Source organism: Pelophylax lessonae, assembly GCF_965119305.1.
Source record: "Pelophylax lessonae genome assembly, chromosome: 4".
Classification (NCBI taxonomy): domain Eukaryota; kingdom Metazoa; phylum Chordata; class Amphibia; order Anura; family Ranidae; genus Pelophylax; species Pelophylax lessonae.
In genome coordinates this window covers 405,319,726-405,344,432 of record NC_138771.1, presented here as the reverse complement: position 1 = coordinate 405,344,432, position 24,707 = coordinate 405,319,726, and the positions used below count along the sequence as shown (strand labels likewise).

Below are 24,707 nucleotides of genomic sequence, written 5' to 3'. Positions count from 1 at the left end.
CAATGGGAAACCACAAGAAAATGGCCGCAGAGGCCACAAAAACATGGCCGCTGATCTGTAGCATGAAAAGGAACAAGAAAATTGTGGCCCCAGCAGCACAAAAATGATCCTAATAAAAAGGGGGGCCCCAGTAGGCGCCCCCACCAAGCCCATCCCATCCCCCTCCTGAGGAACGGTCAGTCGCGGGCGGCATGCCCTCCCAATTACCAGTGTCTCACCCAAGGCCAACCTAAAACAAAGCCCATGTTCACCCCAAAACCCTCTGGGGGGGAGCTACTTGCCACACCAGGAATAGGGTGGGCACCGCTCCTGACAGACCACTGCTCCATCATAATGTTGGTGCTGTTGGCCAGGAGGTAACGCTGCGACTTAGGCCAAAGCCAGTTCGTATGCGCCCTCGCGAGACGTTTAACTTGCAGGCCAGCCCCCCGTCCAGTGGTGCTATGTCACGGCCGACCTAGCTTGGAGCTGCAGTCTGCACGCGCTTGCTTGTTGGACTGGGGGGACCCTAAGGATCTAGATTATTCAGTTAAATCGCCCAGTCCGACATTTGATTGTAGATCACACAGAAACAAAATAAAAAGGAGAGAAAAAATTCAATTTAAAAAGAAAAAATTGCCAGGACCAAAGATCCCAGCAGGGAACTAGGTCCTTACTCCTGACTAGGCAGAAAAAAAAAACTGAAAACCTATAGCAGAGAGTGGGAGTATACCCCCTGGGACTGCCCCATAGGCGTAGTCAAGTTTTTGTCTGCCTAGTGTCCTCCTCCTGTAGGGGGCAGTATAACCCATATAGTCATGAAGATGAGGCGCTGTGTCTGTCAATGAACGAAAGAGAAATTTTTTTTTTTTTTCCTGAAAAAATATTAACACATGGGTCCCCCTCCCCCCATCAGAGCATGTGGCCTGGTATGGTTCAGCATTCACTTGTCCCCCTCACTTTCCTGACACGCATGCTCAGATAATAGCCTTGTATGGATTTTTCTTTTTTTTGGGGGGGACCCCACTTCATATTTTGCCAGAAATTCTTGTTTTTATATTCAGCGGTCAGTGGGGAAACCCCCTGACCGCTAATGATTTATCGGTTAAGGACGCAGCTCCTTAGCAATCAGCTTGACAGTGTGTTAATAACTGGGGAAAAAAAAAGGCAACACACATGCGGGCCTAATGACGTTTCTTACAAGCAAAACGCAATCTGCTGCGGGAAAAATGTCCCTAAACCCTTTCCAAAAACGCACCACAGGAAACCATGTTAAACGGACTGTAGTGTGTAAAAGCAAGGAGATCCTTGCACTGCAGGTCCTCGGGTACAGCTTTCTCTCCACCAATCCCTCATATACAGCGAGTAGCACAGTGGCAACATCAACAAATCTCATTCTGCAAGTACACATCTACTGTACATGGCTCAATGCATGAGAAATGCACTATTTATTTTCCAACAGAAGGAATTCAAGACAAAAATACAAATCTTTTAGGATACTGCTTTAGGCATAATTAACACCTCTAGGTGTTCTCTATAGGTTAAAAAATATTTACTTTTTGAGTTCAGGTCCACTTTAATGGCTCTTATGAGTAGAAGATATTACGATATTTAGAAACTTGCATAAAACACTTTATACTACAAAACAACGGGCACATACTGTAGAAACATTACACATTCTTGTTAACGGCTACAACAAAAATACATGTTCGTATAGACAAATAGACCAAAATGATAAAGTCATCACACAATACAAGTTCAAATTAAAGGCTGTTACTGGAAATTGTTGCCTACCTATAGGTCCTTCACCATCTTCAAGAGGTCTCTGGTCCATAATATGTCGAAACATGGGCAGAAGGAAGGCAATTGTTTTTCCACTTCCAGTTTTGGCAATACCTATCAGGTCACGGCCAGACATGACTGCAGGAATAGCTTGTGCCTGGATTGGAGTTGGTTTTTCATACAAGTGTCTATTTAAGGGCAAAAAAAATAAAACAGAATTTTTTTAAAATCTTACCGTAAAATTCCTTTCTCCGAGTCCTCTGACAGTCGCCGCCCATTCATACAGTCTTCACCAATGGGTATTGACCTCTTATCCACAGGAGCAAGCTAGGCATAAGACTTGTTAAAAACAAAGCAATTTACATAGACACACCTACAGGGGGCTGTCTCACTGGTCCAATACCCCCGGCTAGCCTCATTCCCAATTCAGTTTGGAAGCAAGCAGTAGATAGTCCAAAAACCCCAAAAGAGGGGCGGGGGCGGCGACGGTCAGAGGACTCAGAGAAAGGAATTTTACGGTAAGATTTTACAAAAATTCAGTTCTCTCTTACGTGCTCTGACAGTCGCTGCCCACTCATACAGTCTTCACCAATGGGTTGTCCCAAAGCAGTGTAGACATAAGGGGTGGGAAGCGCAACCGTCACAAAGGCAACGCAGCACCCAGGTCAGATAAAGGAACCTTATCTGAACAGAAAAGTAAACCCTCTGGGCAATCGAAAAGCTCAACTGGAGTAACAACCCAGGAAGCAAATAACCAAGCTGAAAAAAACAACCCCAATAGACAGGGACCAGCAAAGCCAGGGCCCCCTCAAGATACTGCCGCACACAGAACTTAGCGGCCAAAGGAGGCATCTGCTGATGCCATAAACATGAAGTTTGTAAAATATGAAGAAGGTATGCACGGACGATCAAGTCGCAGCCTTGCACACCTGGTCCACCGAAACCTGAGGTCGGAAGGCCCATGACGCACTCACCGCTCTGGTAGAGTGCACCTTGACAGGGAAGGGCGTAACCCATTCCTTAAGCGAATAGGCCTGCACAATCGCCTGTCTGATCCATTCTGAAATGGTTGCCGCAGACGCAACCGTACCCTTCCGAGGTCCCTCAGGAAGGACAAAGAATCCGACTTCCTAAAGGAGTCAGTGGACGACAGGTAACCCTGATCACCCGGACAACATCCAAGGAATGCAAGGCAAACTCCTTAGGATGCCTGAGATTCGCACACAGTGAAGGCAAGACAATGTCCCCGTTAAGGTGAAAACCAGAAACCACCTTAGGAAGGAAAGCGGTTAGGTCGCAAGACCACCTTATCCCTATGAACCACCAGGTAAGGGGAGCGGCAAGACAGGGTCGCCAACTCCGACACTCTGCGGGCAGATGTGATCGCCACCAGAAAGGCAACCTTTTGTGACAGCAGAGGCAGAGAAAACTTCCTGATGTTTCCAAAGGGAGGACGTTGCAAAAACGGGCAGAACCAAGTTCAAGTCCCAAGGAGGTAAAAGTGCTCTTCCGAGGAGGGGCCAAATGACGCATCCCTTGAATAAAGTTGCGTATCAAAGAATTTGACGTCAAGGGGCGCTGAAAAAGGAACGCCAGTGCAGATAACTGGCCCTTAATCGTAGTCAACACAAGGCCCTGGTCCACATCCTATTGCAGGAAGGCTAACACCCTCGCCGCCGAAAAGGAGAGAGGATGAATGCCGCTGGATTCACACCAGGCAAAATAAGCCTTCCAGGTACGGTAAGAAATCTTACCGGAAGAGGCCTTCCTAGCCTTGAGCAGGGTAGGAATGACCGCAGACGAGAGACCCCCGATGTCTCAAGACCTGGCTTTCAACAGCCACGCCGTTAAAGCCAGCGGCTGTAAAGCAGGAGGGAAGATCGGCCCCTGAGACAGCAGATCGTCTCGTAACGGGAACCGCCACGGAGTCTCGACGACCAGTTGGACGATGGCCGCGTACCAAGACCAGCACGGCCAGTCTGGGACCACCAGAATCACCAACTTTGGTTCCGAGACTAACCTGCGAAGGAACCTGGACAACTGAATCGAAGGAAAGGCATAAATCAGGCAATACTGATTCCAAGGCACCACCAGCGCATCCGAGGCGACTGCCAGAGGATCGCGCGTTCTTGCCACGAACCTTCCCACCTTGTTGGTTAGCCGAGAGGCGAACAGATCCACACCTGGGGATCCCCACCTCGCACACCGCATCTGAAAAAAACCTCCGGGTGTAGGGACCATTCACCCTGGTCCAGGGTCTGGCGGCTCAGATAATCGGCCTGCCAATTCTCCACACCCGGAATGTGAACTGCCGAAACCGCCGGGACGTGCGTCTCGGCCCAAGACAGAAGTTTGGTCACTTCCTGGGCCGCCCGGGCACTCCTGGTGCCCCCTTAATGATTGATGTAAGCCACCGCAGTGGCGTTGTCTGTCTGGACCTGTACAAGGCGGCCCCGAAGATGAGCCGACCAACAGAGCAAGCATAATCTGATCGCTCGCAATTCCAAGATGTTCATCGGCAGGGAGGATTCTTCCTCCGACCACGTGCCCTGGGCAGACAGAATGCCCAGAACGCCACCCCAGCCTGACAGGCTGGCATCCGTGGTGATCACCGTCCACAACAATGGGCGGAAGGATTTTTCCTCCGTCAGAGCCGGGGACAGGAGCCACCAGAGAAGATCCTCTCTGACTTGGCGACTCAGATATCCTCCTTTCCAAGGATTGAGGATGCCTGTCCCACCTGGCCAAGATCTCCGCTGGAAGAAATCGCGTGTGGAACTGTGCAAACGGTATGCCTCGAAGGCTGACACCATCAACCCCAGGGACCCCATGCAGGCCCTGAGCGACAAGGAATCCTTGTCCCGGAGGGACCTGACCTCATCATGTAGAGTCCGGAGCATGGCCTCCGGCAGAAAAACCTTTGCTTGGGCAGAGTCCAGGACCATTCCCAGATAAGGGAGACAAACAGAAGGGGACAAGGTCGACTTCTGAACGTTGACGCTCCATCCGAACTCCCGGAGCGTCTGAACGGTAGTTGACAGATCGCGTAAGAGACTCGGGCTGGCACTTGATCTTAACAAGAGATCGTCCAGATATTGCAAGACCGCAATCCCCTGTACCCGCAACAGGGCCAGAACAGGAGCCAGCCCTTGGTAAACACCCTTGGAGCCGAAGCGAGACCGAAAGGTAACGCCACAACTGAGAGTGATCCTCCGCGATTGCGAATCTGAGGAACCTCTGATGACCCGCGAACATGTGGATGTGTAGACATGCATCCTTGCGGTCAACGGAAGCCAGGAAATCTCCTGGACTTAAGAAGGTCACCACCGAACGGAGGGAACCCATGCGGAACTTTTAAACCCGCACAAAGCGGTTCAGAGCTTTCAAGTCCAGAAATTTATGTACTTTGCCCTCCTTCCTGGGCAAAGTGAACAGATTCAAGTAAAACCCCCGAAACCGGTCCCGATGAGGCACCGGGACGACCACCCCTTGGGCAAGAAGATCCTGAACCGCCCGATGAAGTCCGTGCAACCGATCTGGGGTCAAATGAAGATTTGAGGGAAAGAATGTCCGCGAAAGGAATTCGATCTTGTATCCCGATCGAATGATTTCCTGAACCCACCTGTCCGGAACCCGGAGCAGCCAAGGGACTAGGAACCGCGCAGACGTTCCCCCACCCCTGTAATGGGTGAGGGCGTCCTAGCAGGTGAAGGCGGAAGGACCCGCCGGGCCGGCGGATGTGTGCTTGCCCGCCCAGGGCTTCCTCTGACCACCCTGGCCCTTAAAGGGTTTCCCCTTGTCCTGTACCTTGAAGGCACAAAAAAGACCCCTGATTTGGTTTAAAGGAAGGGCCCCGCTTACCGTGGAAAAACTTACCCCTGGGGTTCTGGGGCAGCAGAGTGCTCTTGCCCCCAGTGCCCCCTTTAACCAACTCGTCCAGGGAATCCCCAAAAAGACGATTCCCCTCATAAGGGATGTCAGACACCGTCTTCCTGGAAGTCTGGTCAGCCGACCAGCTCTTCAGCCACATTAAACGATGGAGCAGCACCGTGACACCAGACAGCCGAGCTGCTAGAGGAGCCTCCTCGAAGGCCGCGTCACACAGGTACAAAACCTGCCAGACGCATCTACTCCACCATCTCCACAGTAGTCGGAGGGGCGTAATCCGCCTCCAGAGTGCGTTTGAGCACTGAACACCGGAGAATCTTCCGAGGGCATGAGAGTGGCCTTGTTAAACTTGGACACCGTGTGATCCACTTTAGGGGACACGGTCCATCGCGAATCTGTAGGAGACGCGAAAGGGCAACGGAATTGAAACAGTTTTGGTACCACAAAAGGGCGCATTAAATTAGGCCATTGTTCGTTCACCGTTTCGTGAACTCAGCGGGACAAGGAAACACCCGTGCCGCTTTTCGGGTTCTGCGAGTCCCAAAAGACTGCTTACCCGGTGGGTTGGGCTCATCCTCTAAATGTAGTGTCTCTTTAACAGAAGCAAAAAGCGCAGACACAGCAGTGCGTTCTTTAGCCGCTTCAGGAGAAGGATCATTCTCCTCCACCCCCTGCACCTCTACATCAGCATAAAAGGACTGAGACCCCTCCGAGGGGCAAACTGTCCAGGGCAACCATATCATATTCACAAACGGAGGATAATGAAATCCTAGCTCTTTCTAGAACCCCGCTCTGACATCAATAAATCCACCTTGGATGCTAAAGTCGCAAGTGCAGCAGCAAGAGAAGGTGAAGATTCAGGAGGAATACCTGAATTAGTCACCAAGGCTGGGGGAAATTTGCAGTTCTGGGACTCCATAAGAAAAATACTATGGCGCTGGCCCTTTAAGACGCACCCACCGCAATAAGGATTACACTAAGGTACCCCCCTGAGATGGGAAAAGCACTGAAAACAGAAAAATATTCCCCAAAACCAGCAAAAAGAAACCCACAGAAGAGTTACCACACTGCTGGAAACGATCTCTGCATAGAGGAAAGGAAGTGATGTCACCTGCTAGAGGCTGAATAGGAAAATTTTCTAAGGGAAAATGGTTGCCAATGCATCTGAATGGGAGGCTCCGGGAAAATGGCCGCCGAACATGTGCAAAGAAGAACACCTTGCCACACACAAGATGGTGCCAAAAACACTACATAGAGAGCTGCAGAAAGTGCCCACAGTGAGGCCAGAGCAGCTGCCCATACCCAAAATGGTGGACCCGCGGTATTTTGCACCGCCATGTCTGCACCCCCAAACACACTGATAAAGTCAACAGGGACCCCCACAGACCCCCCCGGCGATACATGCGCCAAGAGGCCCCCCGCAGGGACCGGGAGGGATGCCAGCCCCGGACACAGACATGAGGGGAGAGTACAGACAGACATCAGCAGACGACTGTCATCCCCAAACAGAGGCCCCACACAGAAGTAACTTACCGCTCCATATGGCGTGGGTGCTTCGATAGCACGCGAACCCCCCACCCCAGATGGCGGGGGAGCCGGCAGCCGAAATAGGATGCGTCGCACGGTCAAAACTGCATGTTGAGGCATCCCAGCGAGGTAGCCACCTCGCAGGCTTTTGCCCCTGAGGATCGGGGCGCACGCATAGCCCGCTAAACGCTCGATGGCGGGCTGGGATTCCATAAGATCCTCTGTCCTGGAGTACCAGGACGACCAGTCCGATTCCCAGCTCCGCAAACGCTGTAGTCTTCCGTAGATCCGACTAAGCGCAGAACAAATATAAAGCTAGTAGTGCAAAGAAAACACTTTTGCAGAAAATAAAAGTAATGAAACAGAAGAAAGGCTGAGACATGTAGCCCCAGCACAGGGAAAGTCTATCTTACTCCTATCTAGGTAGAAGACAAACTGAATTGGGAATGAGGTTAGCCGGGGGTATTGGACCAGTGGGACAGCCCCCTGTAGGTGTGTATGTAAATTGCTTTGTTTTTAACAAGTCTTATGCCTAGCTTGCTCCTGTGGATAAGAGGTCAATACCCATTGGTGAAGACTGTATTAGTGGGCGGCGACTGTCGGAGGACAAAAGAGAAAACTATTTTTAAATATACAATTCATTTTTTCCCAAAAGCAATTTACCATAAAAGGTGTTCGAAAGAAAAAAAAAAAAACCTTCAACAAACCACTACTCATATTGTAAAGCATGCATACAATTATATATTTGAACAGGTGGTTACATAATTATTAATAATAATTTAAACTGTCCATTTTAGCTAGAGAAGAAAAACCAATAAAGAGCATATTACTTTGCAAAGCAAATTGAGCCCCTGGTTCAACAAGACAAGCATTTAAATCTGTTTGCTGACCATCCCTGCACTAATTGAAGTTAGAAAAATTACCGTAAAATCCTTTTCTCTTAAGCTCATTGACAGACGTAGTCCTCGTTGATTCAACACACTCGGGTTATGCTGCCATCTACAGGAGTAGGACTAGACAGGAAAGAAAACGTTCTGGCCACACCCTAGGGGCAGTCCCAGAGGGTATATCCTCTCACTTCCTGCTCTAGCAAATCAGTTATGTCACAAAGCAGTGTTTAGAGAATTTAACCCAACCCAACTCAAAAACAGAGGGGCGGGTACTACGTCTGTCAATGAGCTTAAGAGAAAAGGATTTTACGGTAAGATTTTACAAAAAATCCATTTTTCTCTGTCGCTCATTGACAGACGTAGTCCTCGTTGATTCAACACACTCGGAACGTCCCAAAGCAGTACCACAAATGAGGGGTGGGAAAATGGAAAACAAATCCATCTAGAAGGCCCAACCGGTGCCAACTAGAAGTTTCCAATGCTCATCAATTAAAGATGAGATTCAACAGAAAATTCCAACAGAAAACAACCCTCGAGGTAGACCACCGGTCTCCTCAAATTGCGGCCTGCAAACCTTGCGGCCAAATGAGGCATCCACCGATGCCATCACCTAAATCTTATAAAATTTTGTAAAGGTATGTACCGACGACCAGGTGGCCGCCTTACATACCTGGACCACTGATTCCTGATGGCGGAAAGCCCAGGAGTACTGAGCGCTCGAGTGAAGTGCGCCCTAACAGGGAACGGAGGATTCCGACCCTTACTAGAATAAGCCTGTACCACCGTCTGTCTAATCCATTTGGAGATAGTCGCGGCAGATGCAGGCAACCCCTTTCTGGTGCCATCCGTGATCACAAAAAGTGAATCAGTCTTACGGAATGATTCCGTAGCTTTCAGGTATACCCTGATTGCCCGAACCACATCCAAGGAATGCAACGCATGTTCCTGATGATGATTGGGCTGAGTACACAAGGAAGGTAGTACAATATCTTCATACAGATGAAGCCTGAAACCACCTTTGGAAGAAAGGATGGCTTAGGATGAAGAACTACCTTATCCCTCTGAATCACTAAATATGGGGACTGGTCTGACAATGCAGCCAGTTCTGACACCCTGCGTGCAGAAGTAATAGCCACCAAGAAGGCCACCTTCTGGAATAAAGTAAACAAGGGAATCTCCCTGATGCTTTCAAAGGGAGGTTTCTTCAGAACCGACAACCAAATTAAAATCCCAGGGCGATAAGGGCGCGCGGACTGGTGGAGCCAGGTGCCGCACCCCCTGGATGAAATTCCGCACCAAGGACTTAATAGCCAAAGGCTTCTGAAAGAAGATTGCTAATGCTGAAACCTGACCCTTGATGGTGCTCAAGGCTAGTTTCTGCTCAACCCCCTTTCGCAGAAAGGCCAATATTCGGGTCACCGAATAGGTACGTGGAGGAATTTCTAAAGATTCGCGCCACGCGATATACGTCTTCCATGTGCGATAATAGACCTTGCTGGAAGTTGCTTTCCCTGCTTTAATTAGCATAGGAATGACTAAAGCTGACAACCCTCTGTCCTTCAGTACCTGGGTCTCAATGGCCAGGCCATTAAACCCAGCGATTGTAAAGCACAATGGAAGATCGGTCCTTGAGACCGCAGACACTCCCTGAGAAGAAGTTCCCAAGGAACGTTCGCGACTAGCATGTCCAAGTCGGCCGAACCGGCTTGACGAGGCTAGCCTAGAATTTCCAGGACAACTGGAGTTCCCTCCATCTCCATCCTGCGGAGAAATCTCAGCAGCAATCTGAGATGAGGGAATCCCTTTAATAGCTGACACTGCCTTTACAGGCCGTTCAGCGCGTCTGCTGCGTCCACTGGAGCATCGTGGGCGCGCGTTACCAATCTCCGCGCCTTCGCGATGCTGTGAAAAAGGCACAGATGGTGAAATCCTTGGCGAATGACTTACGTCATCACCCTGATATTGCCTGACTGGATCCGAACCAGGCTGCCCTAGAGCTATCTGGCCCTGGCAATCCGACAAAGTCTGATCGTTCTCTGTTCCCACACATTCTTTAGACACCTGATTCCTATCACGAGTGGTGATTTCTCCTGGTTAAACATTAGAGACCGAAGTCACCCGGCTAGAGGCTCCTTGGTCTGTCCGTTCAACCGGATCCGATTCTTGTGGGGAACTGATGCTAATCTTTGGAAAAGGTAAAGAAAATGATTTGTTCAGGGAACGGTAACTACCGCTCCCTGTAGTACTTACGCTGACCCAGCATTTTAACCACAGCACACGTCTGAGGATTACCGCTGACATAGATGCATGTCCTAATAGGGGGGTAGCATCCAAGGCTGCGTCACAGACAACTTGTAGTCCTTATATAATCTGTTCCATGAAAACAGATGTTGCCTGGGGGATACCTTTCCCCTACAGGTCCTGGCTCACCAATCGCGCCCATTCCGTAAATGTCTGAGAACTAGATCAAATGACAATAACTGGTCTAAAGGCTGATCCTATCAGGGAAAGATAGTGCGGGACTCGGCTTCTACCTTCCGATCCACCGAATTCTTAAAGGACGAAGCGTCCTCCACTGAAAAAAACCATGGCTTTATTCAGTCTGGAAATAGGTGGATCCACCACTGGTGATACCGTCCATTTCTTAATGAGGGATTCCTCAAACGGATAGCGTCTAGTAATGCGCTTGGAACTAGTAAAGGTACGCTTAGAATGATCCCATACCTCTTTAATCTTTTTACCCAAACATTTGGGTAAAGAAAAAACCTTCACCGTCCTGGTGGGTCTGCTAGTACCAAAGGGAAATTCCTTTTTATTTGCCTCTGCCGGAAAAGTCTTAAGGTTTCCCGAACCGCACAACTAGTGCGTCCACCAATGCTTCTTCCTGATTTATGGCAGAAGCATGAACGTTCTCCTCACTGTCTGAGGGAACCTTACCTGAGATAACAGCCCCTGCAGAGGGGCCTGCAGCTGCAATAACCATCTCAGCATCTGAATCTGAAGTCTCAGACGATATAGGGGTAGGCGGGGGTCGCTTTCTTGACCCCCGTTCCTGACAGGCCGTCTCCACCCGAGCCAGCAAAGACTTCAAATCTGCTGTGAATGCATCCATACTCTGTGCACTGGCGGGTCCTGCGGCCCACCCCGAGGGAAACCGGTGGGGTTACCTGTGTGGCAGGGTCCATGATAATTCCAGATACTGCCCGGAAAAATCAATTTGCCAAAAAGAAATAAAACTTTTTTTTTTTTTTTCAGACCCCCAGCGCCACAAAGCCCCTCAGTGTTGCCTGCTTAGGGACCCCTATAGAGCGAGAGAGAGAGAGAGAGATAGACCCCAAAGCTCACCACTTACTGCTCAGAGTTTCAAAATGCAACTTGTTTCAGCATTGTCTAGAGCAGACAGGAAGTCTTTTGGCTGGCTTCCCGGGAAGAAAGGAGGCGGCTCCGCCCCTCTGCACGCCTTCCGGCGCCTCCCCTAGCTCCACGAGGTGTTTGAGTCACCTCAAACATGGCCGCCCCCATGCTGGAGACACGAGGCTACGCCAAAATGGCGGCCTCGTGCGAACTACCAGACAATGGCGGCGGCCTGCACAGAATAGCGGCATGTCTGCAGAAGGATCTCGGCCTCACAACCCTTCACCCTCATGGTGGTCAGCGTGGTCGGTGGTACCGGACTCTGGCGGGCCGTATGCGGTCCGTGGCCATCGGGAGGCATCTGCTTAGCTGGGGGACTGATCTGGAATGCAGTATACATATCTAGACATCGCCCTGTGGCTTCTGACAGGTAGGATACTTTATACTATCACAGTAAAGTTCTAGTACTGCCACTGACTTCATCATTTTAACATCTTTGCAATTAGATTGTCAGCTCCCAAACCAAGCCTCCTGGCTTTTTGTTCACAAAAATCACACTCAAACAGGGGGATCTGTGACATGTTATAGGATAGAGGGAAGACCCATCCTTACCATTACAGCGAGGGGCCTGCGTTTACCACAAGACCCGTCAGGGGGAAAGGGGGAACATACTACTCACCATACCGGAACCAGGCGGGCGCCAACTCCTGACAGTACCCCTCTCCACCGAGGTGGGAGGGCTGTCGACCAGTACGGACGCCGTGACTCATGGTCTTAGGCGTTTCGGCGAGACGTTTAACTTGCAGGGTCAGTCCCCGTCCAGTGGGACTATGTCGCGGCCGAGCGCGGAACTATGGCCTGCACGCGCTCGTAGGCTGAACTGGGGTGACCACTGGATCTCAACATCCAGCCCGTCGCCCAGTTCAGCTTTCTTGCTTGAAGATCTCACAGGAACACTGGAGAAAAAAAGCTGTCTAAAAAATCTTTTCTAAGAAAAAAATCCTGCCAGGACCGAAGATCCCAGCAAGGTATCTAGGTCCTTACTCCTAACTAGACAGAAAAAAACTGATTTGCTAGAGCAGGAAGTGAGAGGATATACCCTCTGGGACTGCCCCTAGGGTGTGGCCAGAACATTTTCTCTCCTGTCTAGTCCTACTCCTGTAAAGGGCAGCATAACCCGAGTGTGTTGAATCAACGAGGACTACGTCTGTCAATGAGCGACAGAGAAATTACATTTTTTGCCACCTCTGGTTTAGAGCTGTCATTGCAAGGCAGCTGTGGCTGGGGAAAGCTAGTCAAGAACGATTTATGTTTGATTAGCTGTAAAAGGGTGCAGAGATGACCTGCCAATTCCATTAGGCTATTACATAAGGGACTTCCAGTCTCCTATGTGACAGCAAGGCAAACCTGAATTCTAGGTATGCTTTCACTTTAAACAGTTTGAGTCAGTTTGGCTCAAACAAATAATTTCCTTGGCAGAACAGTCTGGCCACTGAGGATGCTGTAATAGACTGTAGTAGCTTTTCTACATACAGTACGCTGTGGTGTCTTTTGGGGGTACACTTGTCCTGATATAAGTGGCTTCCCTTCTGCAGCCATAAGCAGAGTGTGTCAGTTGCATAGTACCTTGGCCATTTAGGAAAAGCCTGAATGGCCAAGGTATAGTCAATGAATACAAGCCATTCTCCCATTGGCCAAGGCAAAGATCATGATGTTACCATCTCCACATCAGCCAGACAATGCATTCAATTCATAGCTAAAAAACAAAAACAAATTTACAAACACAAGAATGCTGTTCCCAAATGGCGGAGATGCCGTATCAGCAACTTTCCAGCAGAAGGGAATTTGCTTGCACCACTGCAGAAAGACATTACAGCTTATTGAATGCAGCAAAGCTTTTAAAGCATCCTCAGTGGCTGGACCATTCTGCCATGGAAAAAATTTGTTTGGACCAAGAAGGTCCAAACAAACTAATTAAGAGTAGAGTTCACCTTAACCAAAACACTGCCTATATAGCTAAGAGGCATCTGTCAAACTCTGCACCTTTGACCAAAGTTGGATAATGCCCTTGGCTATAGGTATAGGCCATTTACGTACCTCCCAAAGCATAACTTAAAATCTCCCAGAAATGGCATCATCCCATCTTGACTTTTTGCTAGGATGTTGCCAAGAGGCTCCCTGCTGTTACTGTTCACTACCATCACAGGAGCAAGCTTTTTTCTGATTCAACCCCCTTTCACATGAGCTCTTTCCCCCATAGCTCTGAGTTTGCGTCAGTATTTGAGTGCTCAACCCTGTGATTTACAGACACCCTTTGATTTACAGACACCCTTTATCTGCATAGGCAGTTTTTTGGTAAATGTGAACTATGCCTTTAACCACTTCAGCACCAGAAGGTTTTGCCCCCTTAATGACCAGGCCATTTTTTGCAAATCAGCACTGCATTACTTTTACAATAGCACGGTCGTGCAACGCTGTACCCCAATATATTATTTTCCCACAAATAGAGCTTTCTTTTGATGGTATTCGATCACCTGTGCGATTTTTATTTTTTGCACTATTAACAAAAAAGTGTGACAATTCTGGAAAAAAATAAAATAAAAAATTATATCTTATCTATCTATCTCTAATCCATCTATCTATCTCTAATCCATCTATCTATCTCTAATCCATCTATCTATCTCTAATCCATCTATCTATCTCTAATCTATCATTTCACTTTCTGCTATATAACATTCCCAAAAAAAAAAAAAAAATTTTAAAAATCTAAATTTTTCATCCTTTTAGGCCAATTTGTATTCTGCTGCATATTTTTGTGAAAAAAAAAATCTCAATAAGCGTATTTTGATTGGTTTGCGCAAAAATTATCGCGTCTACAAACTAGGGGGAAGATTTGTCACGGCGGTGATCTGCGATCTTTAGCGGGACTGCGACATTGCAGCGGACAGATCGGACCCCTGACATTGACACTTTTGGGGGGGACCAGTGACATTACTACAGTAATCAGTGCTAAAAATATGCACTGTTACTGTATTGATGACACTGGCAGGAAAGGGGTTAACTCAGGAGCGATAAAAGGGTTAAGTATATGCCTAGGGGGTGTTTTCTAACTGAGGGGGATGGGCTTGTGGAATCAACACAAACCTGCGATTCTAAATAGGAGGATCACAGGCACTCTGTGTTCTTTCCAGAGAGCGGTCTGCTGTGTTTACAACAGCAGTTTGTCGTTCTCTCTCCACAGGGAGCAATCGCAGGTGCATGGCGGCAATCATGGCCGCCAGTCTTGTGGATTGGCTTCCCCAGTGCCTAATGGGGGCAGGAGCTTTCCTGCGAAATGCCATACAGGTACAGCAGTTCAAGCAGCCGAGCAAGCCTGCCACAGTATAGCTGCAGCGGGCGTTTGGCAATTATTTCAAGTCAATGGTTTTTTTTTAGGTCTAGTGGGAATGTTTTTCATGTTTTAGTCTTGTTGTAAATTGCAAACATTTTTCAATAAAAATTACTTGATTAATAAAAAATAAAAAAAGTAAAAAACTTTATTTAAATCAATAACAAATTTTTTTAAACCTCTCGCCCTCACATACACAGAAATGTTAAAGTGCACTTCAGTTGTGCCTACATGAAAACAGCAACTGCACTACACATATGGGTTAACTGCTGTGCACGCACTAATGTGAAAGATGTAGAAATAAGGGGCCACTTAGTAAACAGCGACCATAGGTCAATTTGTTTCTGCATAAATCACTGAAATAGAACACAAGCGTAATAAAAATACACCGAATTTCAAGGGTAATACAAATACACCGAATTTCAAAAGAGCCAACTTTCCTAAACTGCGCTCTTTGTTAAATGACATTAAAAAGGGATAAAATCCTAAGAACACAGGAGGAAAAATGGGAGTGTTTAAGAGCCTACTAAATAAAGGGATTGGCCAGTGCATTCCAATGGGAAATAAGTTTAAAAAAGCTAAAAAAAATCCTAGATGGCTAAACTCCAAAGTAAAAATGCATATAAAAGCAAAAGAAAAGGCCTTCAAAAAATAAAAGACTGAGGAGTCATTGCCAGCATTTCAACATTACAAAAAATGCAATAAGAAATGTAAGAGTGCAAACAGGGAGGCTAAGATAGAACACGAAGCCCTGTGGATGTGGTGTATCTGGGTTTTGCAAAGGCATTTGATACAGTTCCCCACAAATGTTTATTCTACAAACGGAGGTCTGTCGGCATGGACCATAGAGAGTACCTGGATTGAAAACTGGCTACAGGGGAGAGTGCAAAGGGTAGTTATAAATGGGGAGTGCTCGGAATGGTCCTGGTGTGGAAACCTTGCAAAAAGACCCAACCAAAACAATGGGGTGGGCAACTCAATGGCAAATGAGGTTTAATGTTGCAAAATGTAAGGTAATGCATTTTGGGGCTAAAAATACAAATGCAAGTTACCGTCTAGGGGGGGGGGGGGGTTAACCTCTGGGGGAATCTGGGATGGAAAAGGACCTGGGGGTCCTAGTAGATGATGGGCTCAGTAATAGCATACAATGCCAGGCTGCTGCAAGCAAGCCAACAGAATATTGGCATGTATTAAAAATGGGATTCACTCCAGAGATAAAACGATAATTTTCCCACTCTACAAGACTCTGGTTCGTCCGCATCTTGAGTATGCCGCCCAGGATATACTGGAACCAGGAGAGTCCAGAGAAGGGCAACAAAGCTAATAAAGGGACTGGAGGACTTCACCTATGGGGAAAGACTACAAAGATTAAACTTATTTTCTCTATAGAGGAGGCGCACCATAGGTTGAACTGGGAAGGACTCACCAACTATATAAAGATAATTTTATGGGTAACTCTAAACTGTTGAACTGTAGGGGCATTTAAAGCTTCACCTATAGACAATTTTGGGTTCTGTAGTTACAAGCCATTTCTCAAAGGACCACCATGGCAATAAATAATTATCTTTGATAACTGTATATGCATAACTCAAACAATGATAGACTTTAGTTTAAACTGTAAGCTTTTTCAAACAACTGGACTGCTGTTGAAGGTTCACGTACAGAACCCCACCGCAGGTTCAAACCCCCCCCCCCCCAATTTTCTAGGTATGTTTGGCCTGGCAGAGACCAGCAGCACATTTATGCATGTGCAGAGGATTTTCTGTGCATATGTACAAACACCTAGTTTCTGGTCTATGGGCCACCAGTGACCCGCAGCACAGTTGCTGTGAGCCTGCGCAAAAAAAGGCAATAAACCTGTGTGAATGTCATCAAGGATCAAAACTTACTTTTTCAGTGCATTCAAAATCTTCATAGATATCCCACACTGCACCCATGTTTTGATTGGCTTTGGGCAACTTTTTCCTTGCACTGTAATGCCCTCCAAACTTAGTCTGTAGGCACTGACATCTAAAAAACAAAGAACAGTAAACCATGTTACATATTGCAACAATACGAGACTTAATAGTGTAAAGAGTAAACAAAAAAAACAAATCTATTTTGCCTGTGTCCAATCATCGGTAGGTGGCAGTATAACCGTCCTAAGGATTCAAGATGACACTCTGGGTACAATGATGTACGATAAAGACAAACAAACAGTTTGCTGTAACTGCTTATAAAGTGTTAGCTTGCGTTGAGCTTGATTGGTTAGTCAAGTCCATCCAAGTACACTGGTCTAACACTACCCTCTCCCCAAACGGAGAATGATGTTGTCCAAAGGCGTATGCTTTTCTACTTTTTCCAGAATGCAGTTAACCTAATGCTGGGTATACTTGTATCAGAATTTTTTTTTTTTTTCCAATAAAAGTTTTATTTTATTCAAAGTAAATGAATAACAATACAGCGATAGTCAACATACATCGAATACATATAAAGTAACACTTCTTGGTACATAAAATTAGCATAGGTTAACTTAATACAAATGTTGGGGGGGGGGGTGTAAGAAAGGCAAGAAGAAATACAGGATCAATTTAGACCATCATTTATAAGATACGACATAGCTCTTCATATGACAGTTTGGATCAAAAATGTTTAAAACTGTGTAGCCAATTTGTTTGAGGAGAGATAGCCCCACACATCCCTGGTGTAGGGGGGGGATATCTCCCTGTAAAGATAGAGTTTGAATTTCACAAGGGAAAAAGTATACTACACCTAATATATATGCGGATTTCTTGTAAAATGTGCTATGTTTGTTGTAAGATAATCCCGTCTTTAAGATCTGTGTATTGGTTTGTGGTTCGGAAGTGCAACCAACATGCCCAAGTGTATCTTTGCCAATATTTATGAGTTCCTCCATTTCTGCAATCTTGTTGATTTTTTTTTAAACCATTCCTTCATTGAGGGAATGTGTTGTGAGCCCCAGTGAATGGGAATACACAACTTGGCAGCATTGATCATGTGTAGGGGAAGCGTATTGCAGTATGCAGATATTGGGGAGTCAGAATGGTGTAGTAACAGTTGCGCTGGGGTATAATCTAGAGCCATTGTGGAGACTTTGGTCGTTATTTGATGCACTTGTGCCCAAAATTTTTGGATATGTGGGCAGGACCACCAAATATGCAAAAGGGTACCTTCCTCCCTGGAGCATCTCCAACATTTATCTGAGTTCTCAGAGTTGAATTTATGTAGTAAAGTTGGTTTTCTATACCATCGGGACAGTGTTTTGAAGTTGTTTTCTTGTGTCAAGACGTTAATGGATCCCTTATGTGCAATACTGAAAATGCGTTCCCAGTCGGATTCTGATAAATCCATACTTGAATCCTTCTCCCATGCGAGACACGCCCTCCCTTCTTTCGAGGAAGTGTTTATGAAGAGTATATTGTGCGTCAAAGAGACAACATGTCTTAGGGGGGCGGATTGAAAGCAAAGGGTTTCAAATGGAGTGGGTTGTCGTGACAATGAAGTGGAGTGGTCGGAAGTTGTGAGGAAATTTCTTATTTGATGGTATAGCAGGGTAGGGAAAGAGCCTTTTGACAACTGAGTGGAAACACAGGCAAAATCTCGGAAAATGCCTCCTGAGAAAAAGTGTTTAGCAAGTGAGTGCTAAATGGCCAGTTATTTTTAATGAGGGATAAGTCCATTCCTGGGGGGAAGGCTGGATTGTTATTAATTGGCGTAAGGGGACCTGGGTTAGAGGAAAGACCAAATTTCTTGGAGACTTTCTGAAAGACTTGGAGTGTTGGGCCAATGAGTGGGTGTTTCTTGAGTAACGGCGGTATGTGACCTGGCTTAATCCAAGGAGTATTTTCTAAAGGAAGGTAGGAAAATGCTCCCTCAAGGGGAACCCAATCTTTGAGGGTGGCATGCACCGACCAGTCCACAATTCTGGATAGGTGACAGGCCCAATAATAGTTCTGTAGGTCAGGGACACCGATGCCACCTTTCTGCTTAGGTCTTATCAGTTGGTCAAGGCTGATCCTTGGTCTTTTATTGTTCCATAGGAACCGTGTACACAATGAACGGAAATTTCTGAAAAAGGACGGAGGAATTGTGATAGGAACGGCCTGAAGGACATATAACAATCTTGGGAGAACATTCATTTTTATCAATGCAGCTCGACCAAACCATGAAAAAAACAAGGTTCCCCATTTATGAAGGTCTTCTTTAATAGATCTTAGAATTGGGATGTGATTTTCATTAAAGAGGTCTGACAAGTTAGATGTGAGATAGATACCCAGATATTTGAGAGCAGTGGTTTCCCATTTGAATGGAAAGTTGTTTTGGCATTGGAGAACGGTTGCGGCTGGGAGGGAGACATTTAACGCTTGCGATTTAGCAAAATTTATTTTGAGGTTTGAGATGCTTTTGAATAGTTTGAAGTCTTTAAGTAAGTTGGGGATAGATATGTGAGGGTCTTGTAGAAACAACAAAATATCGTCAGCATATGCAGCTACTTTATAGGTATGGCCATTTACATCTAATCCCTTGATATCTGGGTTGGAACAGAGACATCTTAATAGCGGTTCTAGAGTAAGTATGAAAAGAATTGGCGAAAGGGGACAACCCTGCCTTGTACCGTTAGAGATGGCCGTTCACCCTGACTCTAGCCATCGGCGAGGAGTAGAGTGACATAATGAATGACCACATACGGTCCTTAAGCCTGACGTGCCGGAGCACAGCCGACAGATAGTCCCAGGCCAACCTGTCGAACGCCTTCAAACTACCCTCCAGGAACTGATTCAAGCAAAGACTGCCCTACGAGAACTCTTGGAACGCAAACAAAAGCGTAAAGCCATATTATCTCAAAAGCTATTTTATGAACAGGGCAACAAATGTGGTAAACTACTAGCAAGAACGGTTCAGACTAAGAAATCTAACTCTTCTATTCAATGCATCAGGGATGCTCAAGGGATACCCAAACTAACTACACCCGATATAGCCGCCCAATTTGAAAATTATTACTCCGAGCTATATAACTTACCTCATAACACGAATGGCTTGGACTTCGCCCTCAATAGACAGAGTTTGATGCATTCCTTTCTGCAGAAACATAGCCCCACTCCGATCCCTCAGCAAGACACTGACCTTTTAGAAAGCCCAATAACAGAATCTGAACTAAAACAAGCGATTAAACAAATGAAATTAGGCAAGAGCCCTGGCCCAGATGGTTTCACCGTGGCCTATTCTAAAACGTTCTTAGACCAACTTCAGAAACCATTTCTGAAGGCCTTCAACACCATGTCCCCCCTTCCCACCCAACCTATCAGACTCCTAGAAGCCCACATATCGGTCATACCAAAAGCAGGAAAAGACGATACGGTGGTATCCAACTATAGACCGATATCCCTATTAAACGTAGATTTAAAACTTTTCACCAAAATTCTGGCAAATCGACTTCAACCCTTCCTGACGACATTGATCTCAAATGATCAAGTTGGCTTTGTGCCGGGTAGGGAGGCAAGAGACAATACAATTAAGGCTATCAATTTGCATCATTGGCTCAATACCTCCCATACCCCAGGCTTCTTCTTATCCCTGGATGCTGAGAGTGCGCAGCCCACCGCTTCAGCTACAGTGACAAAGACCCCCAAACAGGAGAGAAAAAAGCTGATCCAGAAATAAAAATACAGAAACATATTGAGAGCAATAACCTGCAGTGCCCCGCAGAGTGTTGCCACGAGTGTCCTGCTTCAGAGCAAAAGGAAGTGCTGCTAGAGTAGGCTGAACTTATAGGCTGCATGACCCAGGGAAAATGGCTGCCCCATAGGATTGCATGGGAGGCTCCGCCAAAATGGCCGCCGGACATGCGGTCGGAACGATCGTTCGTCTACCGCAAAATGGGGGCGGATGGCGCCAAAAACAGCATGTAGATTGCCCATAGAGAAGCCAAACATGCCTGCCCATACCTAAAATGGCGGACCGCGCGGTTTTACCCCGCTGCGGCCGCCACACACACAGTCTGCACCCCCAACAAGCACTGAAGTGACACAGGGAAGGGGACCCCCAAAAAACATACAGCACCGCAGCGCATGCACAAGCGATCCCCGCAGGGACCGCATCAGGGAGTCACACAGGCACAGACATGGGGGACACACCGCAACACAGGACTGCCACCCCAGACAGAGGCACCACACAAGTACTTACCTGTACCAGACGACGTGGGGTGCCTCTATGAACGGAAAGCCGCTGTCCTCATATGACAGGGAGTGCCGTTTGCCAGGGACATGACACTGCAGCATCGCAGATGTGTCCTGTGAGGTAGCCACCTCACGGCTGCATCCCTGCTGCGAACAGGGATGGGTCGTTCATAGTGCCAGGGCGAACCATAGCTGAACGCTCAATGGCGGGCTGGGGTCCATCTGACCCTCTGCCCTGGAGAACAAGGGCGGTCAGTCCGAATCCCAGCACCGCATGATCCATCTTCATCAGAAGAATCGACTAAAACTAAAGCTGACAAAATAAACAGCTAGTAAAGTAAGAAAAAACTGACATTTTCAAAAGAAAATCTAATAAAAAAAAAAAAAGATTAGATAGGCTGAGACTGTAGCCCCAGCACAGGGAAGCCTAACTACCCCTGACGCTAGGCAGATTAAAACTGAGTTGGGAGTGGTCACTGCAGGGGGGTATTGACCAGATGGGACAGCCCCCATGGGTGTGTATATGCAAATGCCTTTGTTCTTTTGACTAAGTCTTATGCCTAGCTACTCCTGCGGAGCGGAAGTCAATACCCAACAGTGATGACTTAGAGGAGGCGGCGACTGTCGGAGGACGTAAGAGAAAAGGGGATTCCCTCCAGAAATAACGGAATTTTTGTAAAATCTTACCGTAAAATTCCTTTCTCTGAGTCCTCCGACAGTCGCCGCCCCTTCCCAAGTCTTCACCAATGGGTATTGACCTTTGCTCCTCAGGAGTAGCTAGGCAACAAGAATTGTTAATACAAAAGCTTTTAGCATAGACACACCCCTAGGGGCTGTCCCACTAGTCAATACCTCCCTGCACCAGCATTCCCAACTCAGTTTGGTAGCATAGCAGTAAGAGTACACAAAAACCCCAAAAGAGGGGCGGGGGCGTTAAATTTTACAAAAATTCCGTTTTCTCTTACGTCCTCCGACAGTCGCCGCCCCTTCCCAAGTCTTCACCAATGGGATGTCCCAAAGCAGTGTAGACATGAGGGGTGGGAGACGCAGCCGCATATCAAGCAACGCAGTACCCACATCAGAGAAAGGAACCTTACCACAGTAAGAGAACCACCCGGGCAACAGGAACACATGCTCAACAGGAGCAACAACCCAGGAAAAACAAGTAACCCAGGGGTAAAACACCCCAATAACCAAGGGCCCAAAAAAAAAAAAAAAAAAACAAGGGTCCCTAAGAAACTGCCGCACTGAGAACTTTACGGCCAAAGGAGGCATCGGCCGATGCCTGAACATCCATTTTGAGAAGGTGTGAACGGATGACCAAGTCGCTGCCTTACACACCTGGGCCACAGAAGCCTGATGACGGTAAGCCCAAGACGTACTCAGAGATCTGGTAGAGTGCGCCTTCACAGGGAAGGGAGGAACCTTCCCCTTCAAGGCATAGGCTTGCTCAATGGTCTGTCTGATCCATTTGGCGATGGTCGCAGCCGACGCCGCCATGCCCTTCCGAGGTCCCTCAGGAAGGACAAAGAGGGAATCAGACTTGCGAAAAGATTTAGTGGACGACAGGTAAACCCTGATCGCCCGGACAACATCCAAGGAATGTAAGGCAACCTCCTTCGGATGCGTAGGCTTCGCGCAGAGCGAAGGCAAGACAATGTCTTCATTAAGGTGAAACTCCGAGATCCTTTTCGGAAGAAAGGATGGGTTAGGTCGCAAGACCACCTTATCCCTGTGAATCACCAGGTAGGGAGAGCTGCAGGACAAAGCCGCCAGCTCCGACACCCTGCGAGCCGAGTGATCGCCACCAAAAAGGCAACCTTCTTGGACAACAGAGACAACGAGATCTCCCTGATCTTTTCAAAGGGAGCCTGTTGTAACACGGACGGAACCAAGTTCAAGTCCCATGGAGGCAAAGGTTCCCTCCTAGGAGGGGCCAAATGTCGCACCCCCTGAACAAAGGTGCTAACCAATGAATTAGACGCCACAGGGCGTTGAAAGAGAACGGCCAGCGCAGAAATCTGGCCCTTAATCGTGGCCAACGCCAAACGCTGGTCTACTCCAGTTTGGAGGAAAGCCAACACTCTCGACACCGAGTATGAACGAGGGGAATACCCCCTGGACTCACACCAGGCAAAGTATGCTTTCCAAGTACGGTAGTAAATTTTCCCCGAAGAGGCTTTTCTAGCCTTGATCAAAGTGGGAATGACCTCAGGGTAGAGACCCCTATCCTTCAGGACCTGGCTTTCAACAGCCAGGCCGTTAAAGCCAGCGACTGTAAAGCAGGATGGAATATCGGCCCTTGAGACAGACGGTCTTCCCGAAGCGGCAGGCGCCACGGAGCGTCGACTGCCAGATTTACGAGGTCTGCGTACCAAGACCGGCGAGGCCAGTCCGGTGCCACCAGAATCACCGCATGCTGTTCCGAGGCCAATCTGCGAAGCAGCCTGGACAGTAGTTGAATTGGGGGAAAGGCATACATCAGACGATACTGATGCCAGGGCGCCACTAACGCGTCCGAGGCGTCCGCCCGAGGATCGCGTGTTCTTGCCACGAACCTTTCCACCTTGTTGTTTAGATGAGACGCGAACAGGTCCACATCTGGAGAACCCCACTTCGCGCACAACATCTGGAAGACATCGGGGTGAAGGGACCATTCCCCCTGGTCCAGGGTCTGGCGACTCAGATAGTCCGCCTGCCAGTTCTCCACCCCCGGTATGTGAACTGCCGTTATCGCCGGGACATGCGTCTCGGCCCAAGACAGAATGTCGGCCACTTCCCGAGCCGGCCGGGCACTCCTGGTGCCCCCTTGATGGTTGACATAGGCCACCGCAGTGGCATTGTCCGTCTGAACCCGAACTGGACAGCCCCGAAGCCGGGCCGTCCATCGCAGAAGGCAAAGCTTTATCGCTTGCAATTCCAGAATGTTGATTGGAAGGGAGGACTCCTCCTCCGACCAAGTTCCCTGGGCGGACAAAACGCCCAGAACACCACCCCAGCCCGACAGGCTGGCATCCGTGGTGATCACCGTCCACAACAATGGACGAAAAGACTTGCCCCCCGACACCGCCGGGGACTGGAGCCACCACAGAAGATCCCTTCTGGTGTTGTGGCTCAACGAGATCCGCAGATCCAGGGATTGTGGCCGCCCGTCCCACTCGGCAAGAATCTCCGCTTGGAGACCCCGCGTGTGAAACTGAGCAAAGGGGATCGCCTCGAAAGCCGAGACCATTAAATCTAGACATCTCATGCATGTCCGGAGAGACGAGTGCCGGTTGTCCCTGAGAGACCTGACCTCGTCCTGAAGTGTCCGAAGCTTGTCTTCCGGCAGGAAGACCTTCGCTTGGACAGAGTCCAGAATCATTCCCAGGTAGGGAAGACGAACCGAAGGACACAGACGACTTCGGAATGTTTATAGTCCAACCAAACTCCTGCAGTGTCCGCATCGTGGTGGACAGGTCGGTCACCAGGCTCTGACTGGCGTTTGACCTTATCAGGATATCGTCCAGATACCCCAAGACAGCAATGCCCTGTGCTCGCAACAGGGCCAGAACCGGCGCCAGCACCTTGGTAAAAACCCGCGGAGCCGAAGCGAGACCGAAAGGTAACGCCACGAATTGGTAGTGATCTTCCGCAATGGCGAATCGAAGGTACCTCTGGTGACCCTCGAAAATGGGGATGTGTAGGTACGCATCCTTCAGATCTATGGAGGCCATGAATTCC

The 24,707-nt window shown here is 48.0% G+C and overlaps 1 protein-coding gene across 1 annotated transcript in view; it reads right to left on the bottom strand.

Annotated features, from left to right (window-relative positions):
- Window positions 1–24,707, bottom strand: part of DDX46 (DEAD-box helicase 46) — a 395,525-nt gene that overhangs the window by 262,465 nt on the left and 108,353 nt on the right. Inside the window, exons 9-10 of the mRNA XM_082254255.1 lie at window positions 16,698–16,818; window positions 1,774–1,949 (exon numbers count right to left, since the gene is read on the bottom strand). Of these exons, the coding sequence (XP_082110381.1) occupies window positions 1,774–1,949; window positions 16,698–16,818 (297 nt within the window). The remainder of the gene's footprint in view (window positions 1–1,773; window positions 1,950–16,697; window positions 16,819–24,707) is intronic.